The sequence below is a fragment of the Saimiri boliviensis genome, chromosome 5 (assembly GCF_048565385.1).
Source record: "Saimiri boliviensis isolate mSaiBol1 chromosome 5, mSaiBol1.pri, whole genome shotgun sequence".
NCBI lineage: Eukaryota > Metazoa > Chordata > Mammalia > Primates > Cebidae > Saimiri > Saimiri boliviensis.
The window spans coordinates 102898844-102919277 of NC_133453.1; the positions used below are offsets into that span (position 1 = coordinate 102898844).

Sequence of the window (20434 nt, forward strand, 5' to 3'; positions counted from 1 at the left end):
ATGAAATTTAAACTTATACAACAAATGGGAAATTTAACCAAGTACATATTTCTATTTTCATTGTGCGGTGGTTTTGCCTCAAAGGACCTACGACTCAGTATGATATTAAATTGCAAGGTTGCCTGAGAGAATCACAACCAATCTGCCATTTAAAAAGCCTAGGCCAGGCTGGGCACAGTGGCTCACACCTGTAATCCCAGCACTTTGGGAGGTCTGGGTAGGTAGATCACTTGAGGTCAGGAATTCGAGACCAGGCTAGCCAACATGGTAAAACCCCATCTCTACTAAAAAAATGAACAAACAAAAAAATTAGCTGGGCATGGTAGCACACACCTGTAATAAAAGATAATTGGGAGGCTGTGCCAGGGGAATTGCCTGAATCCAGAGGCAGAAGGGTGCAGTGAGGTGAGCTTGTGCCACTGCGCTCCAGCCTGGGCAACAGAGTTAGACTCCGTCTCAAAAAATAAAAAAAGCCTGGGCTTCCTTAATCATGTACTGAAACGCTGGCAGCCATAAAGATGGAGGGAGAGAGAAAATATGTGAGATTCTCTTAGGGGAGGGTGAGTTCTGACAAACTCAGAACTAAGCCCCCGTTTTCCAGTGCAACAAGGTATGTCAATCCCTTCTATACTCCCAAATGACATCTGAAACCATAACTGAATGACAGCATCTTATTTATTTATGTATGGGTGTATGTACGTTGAGACAGAGTTTCACTCTTATTCTCCAAGCTGGGGTGCAATGGGATGATCTCGGCTCACTGCAACCTCCACCTCCCAGGTTCAAGTGAGTCTCCTGCCTCAGTCTCCCAAGTAGCTGGGACTACAGGCATCTGCCACCATGCCAGGCTAATTTTTTGTATTTTAGTAGAGACAGGGTTTCACCATGTTGGCTAGGCTGGTCTCGAACTCCTGACCTCAGGTGATCCACCTGCCTCAGCCTCCCAGAGTTTTGGGATTACAGGCGTGAGCTACTGCCTCTGGCCTAACAACCTCTTATCAGTGACGGTAACTTAGGTCCCCATTTTTTTTTTTCTGAAAAGAAAACGCCCTCATACTTTATTTTTAATTTCCTCATTGAGATAAAATTTATATTACATAAAATTCACAATTTTAACCATTTTAAAGTCTACAATTCAGTGGGACGTAGTATATTTACAATACAGTAAAACTAACATCACTATTTAATTCCAGAACATTTCCTCCATCCTAATAAGAAATTCGATACCTTCCAATATCCCTAAGGGATATCCAATATCCTCTACCTCCTGGTAAAAACTACCCTACTTTCTGTCTCTGTGGACTTGCCTATTCTGTACATTTCATATGAATGGAATGATACATTGATACATTATGTGGCCTTCCTTTTGTGGCTTCTTTCACTTAGCAAAATGCTTTCAAGGTTCATCTATAAAACTTTATTCCTTTTTATGACTAAATAATATTCCATTGCATAAATATGCCACATTTCATTTATTCATTCATCATTTGACAGGCATTTGAGTTTTTACTTTTTGGCTATTATGAATATTGATATTCATATGAAGATTTGCATACACACTTTTATGAGAACATGGTTTTTAATTTCGGAGGAGTAGATTCCTAGGAGTGGAACTGCTAGGTCATATAGTAACTATATATTTAACTTCAAGGAACTGCAAAACTATTTTCAACAGCCGGTCCCCATTCCTAAAAGGAGGACAGTTGCCCCTCTGGCAACCACCCAGGTGAAACAGCGGGCTAACCTAATCAGTCCGCCAAACTTAACCAGCTTTGCTTGCTTTTAATCATTTACTTTTAGCTAATCTTAAAACACCCACTAGGAAGTCATGTGGCCAGGCAATATATAACTAAATTCTATTTTCTTTATAGATAGCATTTCTGACTGTGGGTAACTATGTAACAGGTGTTTAAAGCTGTTTTTCAGGATCTAGCGGGCAGCTGATGTCTAGTTCAAGCTGGTTAAGATCACAAATCCTTCAACTAGGCCTGAGCAGGTACCCAGAGTGTGACCTTTTGGCATAAGAGGGCCTAAAACTCCACCGTCAGATCATGCTAACGCCATTTTCTGCACACATGTCCTATGAAGAACCATGTAGCTTGATTATGATTGTGGAGAAACCCCAACTACCTCATCTTTCCAATCTGCCAATCACCTTTCCCACCTGTCAATCATATTTTCTCACAATTTAGACCACCCTACTTTCTTTTTTCTTTTTGAGACGAACTCTCACTTTGTCGCCCAGGCTGGAGTGCAGTGGTGCGATCTTGGCTCACTGCAACTTCTGCCTCCCAGGTTCAAGTGATTCTTCTGCCTCAGCCTCCCGAGTAGCTGGGACTACAGGTGCTCACCTTACTGATGAAAAATGAGCTTCCCTAAACCGGAAATACTCCAGCAAGATATTTTGCAGCTAAAGTTATACACTTATACACAGGAAATACAATCCTTCCAGACCCCTACGAAAATCTTAAATATTACACTCCAATCTCCAAAGCCTATAGCCAACTGTTATGTTACTCCATTTGTGTGAGTAAAAGAAGACTGGCCTAATTTTTAGGCACAAGAGAGATTTGACTTGCCTTTAGTTTTTATATGGACTGCTTTGCTTGTTTTGATTTTACTGAAATAAATGAATGAATGAATGAATGAATGAATGAATCAATGAATGGAGACAGAGGTTCACTCTTCTCACCAAGAATGGAGTGCAATGGCACATTCTTGGCTCACTACAAGCTCCGCCTCCTGGACTCAAATGATTCTTCTGCCTCAGCTTCCCAAGCTGTTGGGATTACAGGTGTGTGCCACCTTGCCCAGCTAACTTTTGTATTATTAGTAGAGATGGGGTTTCTCCATATTGGCCAGGCCAGTCTTGAACTCCTGACCTCAGGTGATCCACCCACCTCAGCCTCCCAAAGTGTTGGAATTACAGGCGTGAGCCACCGCACCCGGCCGAAAGAAGTATTCTAAAATAGACTGTATTATAGTTTCTATTCTACATTAGAGAATGTTCTCAAGTAATGCCCCTTAGTCAATTTTAAAACTAGCAACAGACGATAATCCTGGTAAACAATGGGAAGCTGGAAGATTAGGTTACTTAGTCCTACTCACCTTAAATTATTTTGTTGACCAGGTGGAATGACACTATAGTAAACAGGCATTCCTGTTGTAGGCATAGATCCTTGATTAGACTGATTAGGGAACATAACAGGTTGTTGATAAGTCTGATGGGCAATTCCTTGAGAACCTTGAGGCAGTGAAACCTAAAATATGAAAGACAATTTCAAGAGAAAAAGGTTTTTTTTCAAAGCCTTGCAAATGTTCATGTTTTTAGCCTCCAGAAACTTTTTTTGAGATGAAGTCTCACTCTGTTTTCCAGGCTGGAGTGTAGTGGTACAATTTTGGCTCACTGCAACCTCCGCCTCCCAGATTGAAGCAATTCTCCTGCCTTAGCCTCCTGAGTAGCTGGGACTACACGCATGCACCACCACACTTGGCTAATTTTTGTATTTTTAGTAGAGATGTTTCAGCATGTTGGTCAGGCTGGTCTTGAACTCCTGACCTCCAGTGATTCACTCACACTGGCTTCCCAAAGTGCTGGGATTACAGGAGTGAGCCACGGTACCCAGCAGTCTCCATAAATTTTTAAAGCATGAGCAGTCAGAAATAAGCTAACACTGCCAACAGGCTTTCCTGTTAGCCACATGATTACACGTGTTTAGATAAAATGCATGTATATTTTATCTTCCCAAGTAGTTTACTCTCTCCTTGTTGAGATGAATGAAAGCAGTCTTTGGAGTTCTCTCTCTCTCTCTTTTTTTGTGACTGAGTCTCTCTCTGTCATCTAGGCTGGAATGCAGTGGTGCAATCTCGGCTCACTGCAACCTCCACCTCCCAGGTTAAAGTAATTCTTCTGTCTCAGCCTCCTGAGTAGCTGGCATTATAGGTACCTACCACCACACCTGGCTAATTTTTGTATTTTTAGTAGAGACAGGTTTTACCATGTTGGCCAGGCTGGTCTCAAACTCCTGACCTCAAGTGATCCATCTGCCTTGGCCTTTCAAAGTGCTGGGATTACAGGCATGAGCCACTGTACCCAGCCCTGTCCCGGAGTTCTTAAAATCAGACTCAGCTATGAAAAATGATTAGGCTAATAACATAAAGTCTCTTGCAGGTAATTCCATAAAGATAAAGAAAGGTAAAACAAATTTTTGAAAATGAATCATATTATATTGAAGATAGCTGCTTATTCATGAAATAATAAGTATTTCTGCTTTAGAACTATAAATTAAAATCTGTAACATTTTAATGTAAAATAGAGTCTCTCTGTTGCCCAGGCTGGAGTGCAGTGGTGCGATCTTGGCTCTCTGCAACCTCCGCTTCTTGGGTTCAAGTGATTCTCCTGCCTCAACCTCTCGAGTAGCTGGGATTACAGGTGCCCACCACCTTGCCCAGACATTTTTTGTATTTTTTTTTTTTTTTAGTAGAAACAGGGTTTCACCATGTTGGCCAGGCTGATCTCGAACTCTTGACCTTGAGTAATCTGCCCGCCGAGGTATCTCAAAATGCTGGGATTACAGGTATGAGTTACTGTGCCTGGCCTACAATCTGTAACATTTTAAAATAAGAGACATATCTTCGCTTTTTGGAATGGAGAGGAAGGAAAAAATCAGTCAGAGCATAGGAAACTGCACATACTTCCCTATTCTATAACTACAGATTTATGGTCTATACTGTATCTCACTATTACAAATACCTACTCCCCAACCTCTGTTTTCCATCCTATTTCTCTCTCCCAGCAATGAAGACTTTCTAAGGAGCTGAGGAATAGAATGAGATATTTGGTCACCTACCTATATTGCTGGAAACGTAAGACAATGCCAGACAATATTTATTTGCCAATATCAGTGTGTTTCAGATAACCTAAACATTAATAAAGTAAATGAATAATGAAATAAAATGAGGATAAAACAAAGCTGCTATGACTAATAAAACTCTTAAGACTATGAAGTATATTACAGAAGTGTTTTTCTTGTATTAAAAGGATAACACAGAAGATATAGTTGTACACTTAATTTATTCAAAATCATCTCTAACCAAAGTACTTAAAAGAGACAATATACCTGATATGTTGGCACTGAAGTATAGGGGATGACCACTCCTTGAATTTGATTTCCAATGCTGTTGGGTTGGCCACTGACTAGGCTCTGATTCTGGGGTGGCTGAACTCCAACTATTCCCTGGTAGTTTTGCTGCTGGTTGGGTATAACTTGATAACCTGTAATGGCACAATGAGTTAAATCCTGCTCTAAATTCATTTCATCTAATGAGATTTAAACAAAATTTAAGCAAGTACTTTTATGTTCTAAAATAACAAAATTTTAATTAAATGGCAAATCCCTAAAACTATCTATTATGAAATAACATTTTAGCCTACATTACCTACATTCCCTCACTAAAATATGTTGAAATAAAACCTGCCTACAAAGATTTCTTCTACAGCTGTGAAAATTTATAGGGTTATATACTCAGATAACACAGAACAATTACTATTCAGGAAATATTACAATCTTTTATGACAACTAGTTTCTCAGGACCAGGAGTTGCTATATAACATGGGCCCAGAATAAATGGAAAATTATGTAGGGCCCCTTGTTAAAAAAAAAAAAAAAAAAAAAAAAAACTGTTAAGAATTTCAAGTTGGTAACAGCAGAACACTAACACAAGCATGGGGCTCTATGCATCTGCAGAGGTTCCATTCCCACAAAACAGTCCCTGCTGGGGATTAAAAAAAAGAGCAGGGGAGAGAACCAGTTTTAAATGTGTTGAAGACATAGGCAAATGGAGTTATACAGTAATTTTTTAGATTATTTCTTCATTGTATGATTAAGGTCACTTGACAGATCATTAAACAAACCAAGTAATCTTGGTCACAAAGCAAATACCTAAACTGACTGGTGGTAATTTAAGTGGTAAGTTAACAGCATACATTTATCAAGTAAACTTATTCACTTAAATAAGAATCTGCAATGATAAGCTCTAAGTAGTGAATATGAATTGTGTTTTGTCTCCTGATCCTAAGAGGATTCTTTCAGGTATATTAATTAGCTAAAGACTCCTGTAAATTACTAGATGCTACCCAAAGTTTTTTTCTTTGTGTTTTAAGGAACTAGGTAAAAATAATCATCTAGCTTCAGAGTACTGAAAAGTTTTTACAAAGATGAACTGAATCAGAGCACCGCATATAAGGACTTTAACAGCTAAAGGGCAATGAAATTGTTTCCCTGATAACACCATAAATGTATTTTGTTATCAGTTTTCATTTACATCCTCACTAATTCCTAAAGCAATGGAAAAGGTAATTTCAAGTATTGATTATAAACAACAGCATCACCAAAGTTGTCTGGCAGCCTTAATAATTCTGCTGAAGGACCAAATAATTGAATAAAATTGAGCATCCGTCTTCTCCAAAAATGTAACTACAACGTGTATCTAGTAATAAAGTGACACATTAAAAATAACAAAGTAAAAATCCTGGCCAGGTGTGGTGGCTCATGCCTATAATCCCAGCACTTTGGGAGGTGGATGGATTGGGTGGATGGAGGTGGCTAAGCTCAGGAGTTTGAGGCCAGCCTGGGCAACATGGCCAGATCTTGTCTCCACAAAAAAATACAAGATAGCGCCACTGCACTCCAGCCTAAGCAATAGTGCGAGACCCCGTCCCAAAAAACAAATACAACCAAACCAACCCAAAACAGAAAAAAGCCAAAACCAAAGTAAAAATTGTTATAGTGAATCCCTTAACAGTGAAGAGTTTTTGTAAAAATGATGTTATTTCTATGGCAACAGTACTTTATGGTCATGTTTCCAATGACTTCCTTCTCACCAATCTAACTTTGTACCAAAGGAAAAAAAAATGTGTATTCTAGTCCTTATCTGTAATAAAGTAATTGATAATATGCTGTTTGCTAAACCTTTATTCCTTGTGAATTTCCTATACTACTTAAACTTAGGCAGGTAAAAGCAGAGAACAGAATAAACCTTTTCCTTTTTAATCTAACAATTAACATTTTACACTATTTTCAGTTCATCAAATAACAAGTATTTCAAATTTATATGCCAAATTCCAAACACCGTTAAAACATACAACAACAAATTTTCACCCTTAGGAAAATAAAAGACAGAAATGGAAAAGAAATGTGAACATGACACCTTTTTTGTGTTGGAAATGCCACCTCAACACATGCATACATCTATTGCAGCATCAGAATTTGGGTTCTGCATAGACTGGGATAATAACTTCTTATAACAGACTTGGCAGAATTATAGTCTACTAAAATGAAAACAAACTATACATTGAGTAGAATTCACTGTAATATGACTTAATTTGACTTAAAGCAGAAACTAGAAACTAAGAAACTAAAAATATTATGCATATTACTTCTGTAGTCTATTCAAGAAATATTCAAGGTTATAGGTTGCCTTGAAAGAAAGCTTTAAAAAACAAAGGCAATTTATGTGCAAATGTGCTTCTGATTTTTTTTTTTTTGTGTGAGACAGAGTCTTGCTCTGTTGCCCAGGCTGGAGTGCAGTGGTACGATCTGGGCTCACTGCAGCCTCTGCCTCCCGAGTTCAAGTGATTCTCCTGTCTCAGCCTCCTGAGTAGCTGGGATTACAGATATGTGCTGCCACACCTGGGTAATTTTTGTCTTTTTACTGGAGATGGGGTTTTACCACATTGGCCAGGCTTGTCTCTAACTCCTGACCTCGGGTGATCCCCCTGCCTTGGCCTTATTTTTTTTTTTACTTACCTAAATTTAAGAATTTTGTGGCTGGGCGTGATGACTCAAGCCTGTAATCCCAGCACTTTGGGAGGCCTAGGTGGGTGGATCACAAGGTCAAGAGATCGAAACCATCCTGGTCAACATGGTGAAACCCCATCTCTACTAAACATACAAAAAATTAGCTGGGCACGGTGGTACGCGCCTGTAATCCCAGCTACTCAGGAGGCTGAGGCAGGAGAATTGCCTGAACCCAGAAGGTGGAGGTTGTGGTGAGCCGAGATCACACCACTGCACTGCAGCCTGGGTAACAAGAGTGAAACTCTGTCTCAAAAAAAAAAAAAAAAAAAAAAAAAAAAAAGAATTTCGTCTTGGAGGTCTCCTGCCTAAAATTCTCTATTATGATAAAAAGGTGTGAGAAAGAAGGCTTTCAATAAATACCTAGAGAAACCATGTCGTGGTGAGTTAATGTGGGGTCAGTTGGGCCTACAACATGGAATTTGTTTGTTTGTTTTGTTTTGTTTTAGAGATGGGGTCTCACTCTGTTGTCCAGGCTGGAGAGCAGTGGCATATTCACAGTCCACTGTACCCTCGAGCTCCTGGGCTCAAGGGATCCTCCCTGCCTCAGCCTCCTGAGTAGCTAGGACTACAGGTGTGTACCACCATGCCTGGCTACATCATGAAAACTGCATCAGTAAATTTCCAATGGTATCTTGTTTTTTTTATTTTATTTTATTTCAGATGTAGTCTCACTCTTATCACCCAGGCTGGAGTACAGTGGTACAATCTTGACTCACTGCAACCAGCACCTACTGGGTTCAAGTGATTCTCTTGCCTCAGCCTCCCCAGTAGTAGGGACTGTAGGCATGCACCATCATACCCAACTAATTTTTGTACTTTTAGTAGAGACAGGGTTTCACCATGTTGGCCAGGCTGGTCTTGAGCTCCTGACTTCAGGTGATCTGCCCGCCTCAGCCTCCCAAAGTGCTGGGATTATAGGCATGAGCAACCATGCTTGGCCATCTTATTCTTTAATGGAGTCTAATCTCCATTAATATCCATGCTTACTAATTGCCACACATACATACACATACACTCTTTTACAAATGCCACACACATTTTGAAAATCTGACAACATGAAATACAAAACAGTTGATCTCAGCATCTGGTCATCTGTTACAAAGAGTAGTAAAAAGGACACCACCTGGGTTAGATAAAGATAGATGTGACATGGTCCCTATCTTTGAAATTAGGCATTTTTAGCCACCATACTATATGAGGATAGCTGTATAAAGAGTCTTATGAAAATAAGAGGAAGAAATTAGTCCTGACTGATATTTATGCAGGTAGTAACATTTGAGCGTGGACTTAAAGGAAAAGCTCATTCCAGCAAAAATAAAAGGTTTGGAAAAAGTAACAGTTAATATGTTTGAGGAATGGGGAATAGTCAGGAATGAATGAATATGGTATGTGAAGTGATAAGTGAAAGATGAAGGAACAACAGAATACTGGTGAAGAAGCAAAGGTTTTACACATACAAGAGTGATGAGAACAACCAGGAAGTTCTAGATTTTAAAGATTGTGAAAGAAGAAAAAACACTAACATCAGTACTTCATTCAGAAGTAGCATAAATAAGCCAGGATTGAAATTTTGAACACAGTGGAGCTATTAGAAATAATAATGCCAAGCACTTAAAAAAATAGCCTTCCTTAAGAATCTATCTTATTAATCCCCCTTCATGATTTTGTCCATTCCCTTATGCCACATCTCATAAAACTCAATAGGTAACATAAACGTTTTCTGGTTAGTCATTATCTCATGGTTTCTGTATGTCTTTTTTTTTTTTTTTTTGAGACAGAGTCTCACTCTGTTGGCCAGGTTGGAGTGCAGTGATGTGATTTTGGCTCACCACAACATCTGCCTCCCGGGTTCAAGAGGTTCTCATGCCTCAGCTTGCCAAATAGCTGGGATTATAGGCATGTGCCACCATGCCTGGCTAATTTTTGTACTTTTAGTAAAGATGGGGTTTCACCATGTTGGCCAGGCTGGTCTTGAACTTCTGACCTCAGGTGATGTGCCTGCCTTGGCCTCCCAAAATGCTCGGAGTACAGGCGTAAGCCACGGCACCTGGCCTGAATTTGAACTTTAAGGTAACACTGGGCCGGAGCAGTGGCTCACACCTGTAATCCCAGCACTTTGGGAGGGTAAGGTGGGTAGATCATCTGAGGTCAAAAGTTTGAGACCAGCTTGTCCAACATAGTGAAACCCTGTCTCTACTACAAATAGAAAATTAGCCAGGTGTGGCGGCACATGCCTGTAATCCTAGCTACTTGGGAGGCAGAGGCAGGAGAATCACTTGAACCTGGGGGGCAGAGGTTGCAGTGAGCCGAGATCGTGCCATTCCACTCCAGCGACAAGAGCAAAACTCCATCTCAGAAAATAAAAATAAATAAATTTTAAGGTAACATTGGGTTATAAGATTAAACACATTTAACCACCTTTTCACTAAAGTAACACTCCCACGAATACAAGTCACATCAGACTGGAATTTGTGGATCACTCATTAAGTCTCTCCTAGAAAACTGTACAGGAGCTAAAACACAGATTTCATATAATAAACCTCAAGGCATTTAGGAAGAATTCGAAGATACAAAACTGTTTAAATTTATATCTAGTAGGTAAAGCATGTAATGAAGGTATTATTTGAATATTTTTATTTTTAAATTTATTTACTTATTATTTTTTGAGACAGAGTCTTACTCTATATCCCAGAATGGAATACAGCGGCTCACTGCAACCTCCACCTCCTCGGTCAGGCAATTCTCCTGTCTCAGCCTCCAGAGTAATGGAATTACAGGTGTGCGCCACCTTGCCCAGCTAATTTTTGTATTTTTAGTAGAGATGGGGTTTCACCATGTTGTCCAGGTTGGTCTTGAACTACTGAGCTCAAAGTGATCCACCCTCACTGGCCTCCCAAAATGCTGAGATTACAGCAGATGCCACTGGATGCCACTGCATCCAGCCTTAATATTTTTAAAAACGTAGACTTAACATCTTTTATAAAAACCTTACAGATCGCCGGGGGCGGTGGCTCACACCTGTAATCTCAGCACTTTGGGAGGCCGAGGCAGGTGGATCATGAGGTCAAGAGATCGAGACCATCCTTATCAACATGGTGAAACCCCATCTCTACTAAACATACAAAAAATTAGCTGGGCATGGTGGTGCATGCCTGTAATCCCAGCTACTCAGGAGGTTGAGGCAGGAGAATTGCCTGAACCCAGGAGGCGGAGGTTGCGGTGAGCCGAGATCGCGCCATTGCACTCCAGCCAGGGTAACAAGAGCGAAACTCCGTCTCAAAACAAAACAACAAAAAAAAAAACCTTACAGGTCATAAAATATTTTTATAGTAGAAAATTTGGAAAAAAAATACAAAAAGAGAAAAAGTATATATGGGAAAATAATCACTTACAGATACTCCTCATATTTTTATATGTGGCTAGTCTAATTTTCTATGCGGAGAATAACACATATATTCATTTTAATTATTTATAAAAATTGGGTTGTATGACACATAACTATTTCAAAACCTTTTTTCATATAATGCTTCCATTACTTTTTTAAGGAACAAATGTTGAAGTAGAAAAAGTATTATAATATTGTTCAAATAAGCAGAACCTGGCCTTGTTTCATTTTCTGACAATTTTGATTAATGAAGACTTTACTGTAGCTTAACATACCTACTTCTCAAGATAAACTTAATTATAGGAGAACAGATAATTACGGTAAATAGTATCAATCAACAAGGACACTTTTTGTTCATTTGAACTAAAGACTTATTGGTGAATATAAGCATTGCTATTCAAAATAGGAATCACAGTGAAAGTTTTTGAGTAGACAGTCCAGATGGTAGCCATATGAACCTGGGGGCTTTAAAAAAGACCAGGTGCAAATAAGTTTATATGATTCGCCCATAATGTCCTCTCTGTGGGAGGGACAGTCCTTCCCTTATTTTCTCCACTACTCCCAAGATGCGTGGTTTACTATTTATGTATTTCTAAGTTGCACTTCCTTGCCTTACTATAATTAGATTATATTCATAAATTATATTAAACAATTAGGAAGGGCCACTGCACTCCAGTCTAGGCAACACAGTGAGACACCGTCTCTAAAAATATTAAAACATAACCAAACAAAAGACAATTCGGAAGGAGAAGAGCTGGCTCAAATGGTGACACTATTTCCGGTTCCACATCTCACAGTTCTGTCTTCTGTCTCTTAGTCTGAGTATTTCCATGTGAATCTCCAATGTTCCTCTTTGGGCTTTAGATTTGCTGTTTTGCCTCAGAGGCTGCTTTTGCTCAAAAAGTCTGCTGCCACATTCCAGATGAGTCTATAGATTAGTCTAGCAGAGTTTTCATAGATATTGGCTGTCTTCTCCACAAAGTCAGGCTGCTTTGCCAAGAAGTCAGACTTTACCCAGTAGGGCAATGCAAGCTTTAACCTGCACATGTTTTGTTCGAGGAGAGCTGCTATGTTTTATAGGTGAAGCCTTGAAGTTCTATGAAGCCATGGCTTTTTTCCATTCACTGAGTAGCATTTCATTCATATTTACATCCAAGGCAGAAAAACCCACCAGGTTTAAACTACACTGGGTAGAAAGCCATTAGGGTCTGAGGAACTTTTTTAAACTATCACAACTAAAATTGTCATTTAACATTTGATGCTCAGTATGAATGGTACCTCAGGAGGGAAATTCTACTGGCATTAGGACAGGCATATGAATGACTTTTCCAGAAGTCATGATGAAATGTTTTATCACTCATTCTGATAATTACAACAAACATATAACACAGTAACTGGCTAAAAAGTATATAATTTTGAATTGTATTCTCTAAAGAGCAGGACATTAAAGATTACAAAAGATTATTGAACTTTTTCTAATGAAAAAGAAAACTGGGGACTATGTTGGCTAAAATTACTATAATCACAAGCAAAACTAGAAATACTCAGCAGGAAAGCACTAAAAACAGACAAAAAGCCCCACCATATCATTCTCCTAATCCAATCAGAGAAAATAATCTTACTGTTGCCTATGTAAGACAAAATCATTAATAAAATAATTAACATAAAATAAAGGATCATTTAATTACAGGTATCACTCACATTATGTACATTGCTTAATAAAATTTACATCTTGAACTGTTCGAGTTGCTCATGAATTCCTTTGAACTTTTGTTTAAACAAAGAAATTTCAGACTGCTGGGCATGAACCGTTAGAGTGGCACCTAGAGAGGTGGCATTGTGGTTTAGGTTCCTTGTCTAATTATTCAGACAAAGCAAGAGGGGGTACAGAGTTCTGATAGTGTCAAAAGTATAGTTTGAAGACTGCCAAGTATGAGAAAGAAAAATCCAATGATCTGGAAAAGAGGGAGAAGGTTGAAGATTAGGAAGGAGAAGTAGATTGCTAGTGAATGAAAAGTACCAAAAGGTATAAAAAAATGCTACAAGAAGAGTATTTCCAGTATCTGACACCAACTTGGCTAACACGTAAATTATTCTTTCTTCATTAAAAAGTATATTTCAGTACATTCAAATGAAAGAAAATTCTTCCTGCGATACACCTGAATTTAACCTGGAAAGTAGAGGAAAATCTTTTATAGGTATTTGTGTCAATATTGTGGGAAAGCCTCTATTTTGTAGAGTAAGAAATGCCAATAGTAGATGATACCAAATAACAGAGTAAATATCCAGATCTCAAAATAGTCGTTTTTTTTTCCCATTCTGCTTTGCTAAAGGACTGCACTGTTGGAATATTATCCCATTTCTTCCAGCACTTTCAGAGGAAAGCACAATCAATTCTGCAAGCTGAGAGAACTAGGACAATATAAATTGATGGTTCAGGCACTTCCCTGGAGGGTTCCAAAGAATATTCTATTTTTAACTCTCTTTCACTTTAATGGAGAAGAGAGCAGGATGGAAAAGCAGTGCTCAGCACAAAAGTACTAAACAGGCATTAACAGGCTAGTTTTATTTTATATAGGAGATCTGAACTAGCATTTGTTCTAAAGGAAAGCATTCTTAATAACACAGAAATTAAAAAAAAAAGAATTAAAGAACTGCTTGAAATACCAATGAATCCAAGGTTACTTCACTTAATAGTACCTATTAATTGATTTTTTCAAGACTGTGCTTGTATAATAGAAGTGCTGTGAAGGTAATTTTTTTTTTTTTTTAAGATGAGCCATTTTACTAAAGCTAAATTTATTTCTAACTAGGCATCTGCAAAACCAATTGTTAAAACCTCAAGCTTATAATCTTGGTCTTCTGTCTGTGGCACTATTTCAGTAGGTGGGCAAGTTAAACTAAAGCTAGCCCTATGGGTATTTTGAAGGAGATGCAGTTGCTAACACACTTCATTATCCCTTCTCATCTATTATCCTCTCTTCTCTCACTCCTGTGCCTGAAATAAACATACACATAAACGAAAACCAATTCTAATGAACCAGCCACACAGAGATTACAGCTCACAGCTGTTTAAATAACTATTCCATGGAACAGTCTACACAACTCAAGGAAATCTGTGGGTACTTACCAGATATATTTGGCTCCAGATTTCAGTGGCGGCAGGTTAATGGAGAAGGGAAAAGGGAAATACGTGGATTTGTAGGTATTATACAATGTCTGAATCTGTGCTGAATCACACAATACATACTAAGAAATACTCACAGAACCAATGAAAAAACAAGAATAGCCAGAGCTACTATCCAGAAATTTACAAATACAAAATTCCTATTACTTTGATTGAAAGTTGTCAATAAAGAAATTATTGACTTTGTTATCTAGAGGCCCTGTTTGACACAGCTAACTCTCCTGGCAATGAGCCCCCTCACCTGCTTACCTAATAGTGCTGTTTTTCCCTTGCTTGCCTTTTACGCCCTAGTTACCCTTAAATTTGTGCCTTGAAATTCTGACAACAATCTGCATGCATTGAAGACTGTTTATCCTAACATGTTTCTTCCATAGTGTCGTTGATCAGGAACCTGCCATAGTCTGTTGGTAACAAAGCTTAATCAACTTGGAACCACATGATTCTGAGTTAACTGAAAAACTAAGACTAAAGATAAAACGCATTAATAAATTCTGAAGTTATCAAATGGTTGCAAAACTAAAAGTATAGTTTTACAGAATAATTTTGCTTCACATAGGTGTGCAACAACATCACTGTATGAAAAAAAATTAAATTATATTGTTGGTAAGAGCCGAGCCCAAGTAGCTTCAATGCCTTTAGGTGTATTAGGTCAGTTTGATGTCATGCTTTCATATATAATATCCCTGAAAAGTTGTGTAGCAATAGGGAGAAACATATTTGACTTCTGCTAATGAGTTTGGTATGCTTAAAACATTAAGCTTGTTAGATAAGCTCAAAACCAAACTGAATTTGCCATCCGTTCTACTTTGGAAAATAAATTAGAAATAGCTTTCACAAATTTTTAATAGGTAAATTATATTAAGCCAAAGCTGTCACTTAAATTCAAATCCCTATTTCTGAGTATGATGCATGATTTAAAGGTATTACAATTAATGAAAAATATAAACAAATGTTAACACCTTCATACAGCATTAATTTAAAAAAAAAAGCAAAAAAGCAGTGGAAACCTGAGTAAAAAGAAGCCAGGAAGCAGCTGAAAAAGAGACCGGTTCACTGTGAGAAATGTAAACCTCTCAGACAGTGCTACGGCCCCGAATCCAACAGCTCAGGAACAAGGCCAATTATTGCAAAATATTAAATGTATATGGTGAAGCTACAAACTTTTCAAGTCATAAGAATAACAGCAGCTACATAGAAAAGAGCTAAGGCTTTGTAAACCTAAAGTCTTTGCTATAATTACTACCTGCAGAAAAAGTTTCTTTATAGTATACCAAACTCCTTATATGCAGTATACTTTACAGTATTCAAAGTATACATTTTATGATAAAGGTTTAAAGTAATAAATCTCTATTAGTGCAACTGGTAAGTAATCCGATCTTTTGAAACAGTTGCTTTCATTGACTCCAGTTATTGACAGTTGGTTGCCAAGCTATTACAAACCAATTCTCTAATATTCTATCTTTCTGCACTAGAAATGACTCATATGAGACACAAAGAATCATGGAGTTGTAGAGTACACACAAGCTTCAATTCATATTAATTATAGTAACATTTCCATACTTTGCAAATGAGTCCAACTGAAGCTCAGTGCCTTTAAGTGATATGCCTAACACCAGTTAAAAATGACTAAGGGCCATCAGGATTCTGATTTTATTTTGTTGTTCTTTCCCATTACACAATTCATTGTCCAGAAAGTCTTATGTATGTAACCAGGGATGTTTCCTCTGTTTCTGTTGATAAGGGTTTACTCAACCTTGTTTTGAATGAACAGTTCAGTAGTTTTACATTCATAACAAAAGACTAGTACATTCATTTTACCAGCAATAATGTTAGTCCTGATTTTAGTTGTGGTCCACTGGCACACATGGATAAACGACCTAGAGCATTTTATCCTTGAGATATTTCCCCACCCTCTCGCTACCCACCAACGGAAAAATAACAAAAGATCCTATATTTCTACTGCCCATACCCTATCTGGTCAAAAAATATACTGTGCTGTCAGGTTTGTTAATTTAGGGCAAAATTTCTTTAAGTTCAAATATAAACACTTAAACATTATTTGTGCCACAGTGAAAAAAAAATCATTCCAAATCTACTAGTGTTTTCATTATTTGGTTGAATAATTAGTTTCACTCTTGTATGTAATAATTAAAAAAAATACATGCCTCTTGACACTTTGTAGGGTAAGCATTGTTTGACAAGATATAAAAATAGATGTAAAAAATTGTTTCTCATTTTTAATCAGATTGGGATAGAATATATAGACAGGTAAGAAAATAAAAACCAGGAGAAAACCCAGAAGTATGTTTCCATATAAAAATGTAAACTATGAGATAACAATTGCTATATATCTGTAAAAAAAAAAAAAAAAACCTCAAAAACAATGAGCTATCTTGCTAATTTCCCAGTACATTTTACTTTTCTACACTAGGGTACAAACAAACATAAATGCACACTTTTCTGTTAAGTTGTTTTTTTTTTTTTTGAGATGGAGTCTGAGTCTGTTCCCCAGGCTAGAGTGCCGTTGTGCAACCTAGGCTTGCTGGAACCTCTGCCTCCCAGGTTCAAGTGATTCACCTGCCTCAGCTTCCTGAGTACCTGGGATTACAGGTGTACACCACCATGTCTGGCTAAGTTTTTTGTATTTTTTAAGTACAGACAGGGTTTCACCATGTTGGCCAGGCTGGTCTCAAACTCCTGACCTCAGGTGACCCACCCAAAGTGTTGGGATTACAGGTGTGAGCCACCACGCCTGCCCTTCTGTAAGTTTTGATATAAAAATTAACAATGAGCTAACTATAAAAAAGTCTTTAGATTATAACTTTTAAAAAAACAGTTCAAATTCCTGCTGATTCTCTGAAAAGGTTCAATGCAATTACCAATACAATAGTTGGCAATGGCACTGCTGAACTTCTCTTTAAAGGGAAATTTTTATGATACTTATTGGCATAACAAAATTCCTTTTTCTTTCAGATAAGAATGCTTTGAAGATTTATTCCTCTTTTATTCTTCAAACTGAATGAGAGTCAACTAACTTAAGCTGCAAGAGGATACTATAAAAATAGCCGAAAAGACAAGTCTCACTTTAATAAACTGTTATATTATGACTGACTCGTAAGAGTCAAACACAATGTCAAACATTTTTCAAAGACATGATTCTCTTTCTTGTGCCTGTAGCACTATCCAGATGCAATCTGCTTTATTGTTTGCTCCTTCTCATCGTAACTAGCATCAGACAAAACTTCACAATTAAAAATATCACCAATGATAAACACATGTTATCTGTCACACAGATGTTTTAGCCCCCAATCAGGCATATTTAGTTGTATTCTATTAAGTGTGATTATTCTTTTTTTTTTCTTGCAGACAGGCATCTGTATTAGCACACCAGTCCCAACCTGTGATTGAAAGTGATTTTGTAGGCAGTTTGACAATGGAGAAGAAGAAAAATTTTGCCATGTTGAAGAACAAAACTGGTAAGCTAACTCAAATACAGAACAAAGGATTTTTGCTTGCCTTATTAATAGAGTGTACTAATGAATTAAGTTAATTAGTCACACACAAGGGAATTTAAATGAGTAGCATGAAGGTGCATTTCTTTATTATCATGACATCAGCTATAGTCTGTGTTATAATTCTGGGAGAAAAACGTCAAGAAAAAACAGTATGAAAATTCAATTACTTAAGGTCCAGAAAACTTCAGAAAATTGTTTCTGAATTAAACACTAATGTATATAAAGCTAATGAGCAGTGCTACAACCAATGTTCACACGAATACAGAACAACTTTTGATACCTTTTGAAATTAGATCATATACTAGTTTACAATACTTGACATGGGCTGTATTACTGAATTTTAGGTAACTTGCAACTAAAATTCTAACTTGGCTAAAATGACCAATGTTTGTATTCAACATTCTTTGGAAGAACATTTGTCAAACGTATAATACAAAGCTAGTAACATACTAAAAAGGGGAGAACCTTTAAACTAACCACAAGACAACATCTAAGAGTAACAGATTAAGGACCTGGAAGTTATCCTACATGGCTATGCTAAGCATGATCTGTATCTAGCAAAGGAAGTTTGAAGACTCCAACAGTAAAGAGAAGTATGGCTACTACTCATCAGATGGGCCAGTGCAGAGATGCTTCTCCTGAACTGGTAGTAACCATGAAGAGTTTCATACAATATCAAGAGCAGTAAACAGCCTCAGTGGAGGTGGAGGTTATGGGTTTCTCAGTGAGTCACACTCACTAGCCTGGGAGCCTCCAACAGTAAAAAACAGTTAAGAAAGCTCTAAAGAAACCAATGATAAAATTCTACTTCAACTCCTAGAGTTATGAAAGGCTGAATAAATACCTTATTAAACATCTGGGACAGAAGTACACATCTAGGTGAGAAGCATATAGAGAAATGAGTTCATTAAAAGTCAGTAAGATAGTTTTAAACACTGAGATCACAATTGTTTTCACTGAATGCTTGAAGAAAATCTGCAAAGTGCTAAAACAAAAACAATGCTGAGTTTTAATAAATTTCATTTAAGTGGACTTAGATTGTATTTGGTTTAAAAATACTTTTCACTATCAATGAACAAACTGAAAAGCAAAACAGAAAATATGCTAAGAACATCATTTCTTTTAAAGGCATGCCTACTAAAACATCAAAATATCATCCCCAGGCTACAGTTCTCAATCCCGGTTAGGTGGTTTTGATCTTTGCTTCTGGTTAGCCATTCATAAGTCATCTTGCCTTGCCTCTCTTTTGCTGTTACCATAAGTGATTTATCAGGCTGCAAAGAGAGCTTAAATTTCAATGGCAGTGAGGGATGGCAGCCACTTAACACACTGCTTAGGATATTCCCAGTATAGCTCCCAACCCTTTCGCCTATAGACCTGACAGAATAGTATTTTCCAGAGGATGGTAAGATTGGCTCACTCTTTTTCTTCTAATCTCACTGGTTTGCAAATTCATAGGCAGGAACATATTTGAGATTCTGAGAGGCTGATTAAGTACTATCTTAAGAACAATAATGAAATAGAAATAAGATGGAAAAACGCAACACCCATGGCTCAGAAGTTATGACATAAGAAACACGACTCACCTGTCTGCTGTGAAGGTTGTGGCAGTGGTTGGTTTAGATGTGAATTGTAATGAACAGAAGGGACTGGGCGATACTGAGGTTGACTGGAGTGATAGTGGCCTGGAGCACAATAACAGGCTGGCATCTAGGATCATCATTGAGGGAAAAAAATCAGTTTTACTTGGATTACATATGTTCTTCCAGGAGGAACATCAGAATTTAATGAGTAGTAATTCTTTCTAGCACTAATCATGAAAACTGATTTTTCTTAAATTTAACTGAAAAATTAAAAAAACTTCAAATGTACAGTATGCGTAAAAATACATGTATCACCAATCATATTTAGATTTTAAATTTTTTTGCCATATTTGCTTCAGATGTCTCTCTTACAAAACCAAACATCACCGAATTAGTGAAAGACTCACCCTATTTCCTTTACTCTAACTTCCGTAGAAGCCATTATTCCGTAGTTGGTGATTTTACTATATAGTATATATTTACTATATATCTATTATCCATACATGTATTGATTATTTTATTTATTTTTGAGGTGGAGTCTCGTTCTGTTGCCCAGGATGGAGTGTAGTGCCACCATCTTAGCTCACTGCAACCTCTGCCTCCTGGGGGTTCAAGTGATTCTCCTGTCTCAGCCTCCCGAGTAGCTGGAATTATAGGTGTGCACCACCATGCCAGACTAACTTTTGTATTTTTCAGTAGAGGTGGGGTTCCCCATGTTGGCCAGGCTAGACTCCAACTCCTGACCTCACGTGATCCACCCACCTCAGCCTCCCAAAGTGCTGGGATTAGAGGCATGAGCCACTGCACCTGGCCGAGTATTTTAAAAATCCAAATGTTCAAAATCTGAAATATTCCAAAATCTTTAATTTTATGAGTACCAACATGATGCCATGTTTGAGCACCAA

At 37.7% G+C, this 20434-nt stretch overlaps 1 protein-coding gene across 9 annotated transcripts in view; it reads right to left on the reverse strand.

The window, feature by feature from the left end:
* Nucleotides 1-20434, reverse strand: part of R3HDM1 (R3H domain containing 1) — a 123079-nt gene that overhangs the window by 50425 nt on the left and 52220 nt on the right. For all 9 annotated transcript variants that reach the window (XM_010330649.3, XM_010330619.3, XM_010330639.3 and 6 more), the window contains 3 exons: nucleotides 19533-19656; nucleotides 5121-5275; nucleotides 3109-3260 (listed from right to left, as the gene is read on the reverse strand). In XM_010330649.3, coding sequence (XP_010328951.1) covers nucleotides 3109-3260; nucleotides 5121-5275; nucleotides 19533-19656 — 431 coding nt within the window. The remainder of the gene's footprint in view (nucleotides 1-3108; nucleotides 3261-5120; nucleotides 5276-19532; nucleotides 19657-20434) is intronic.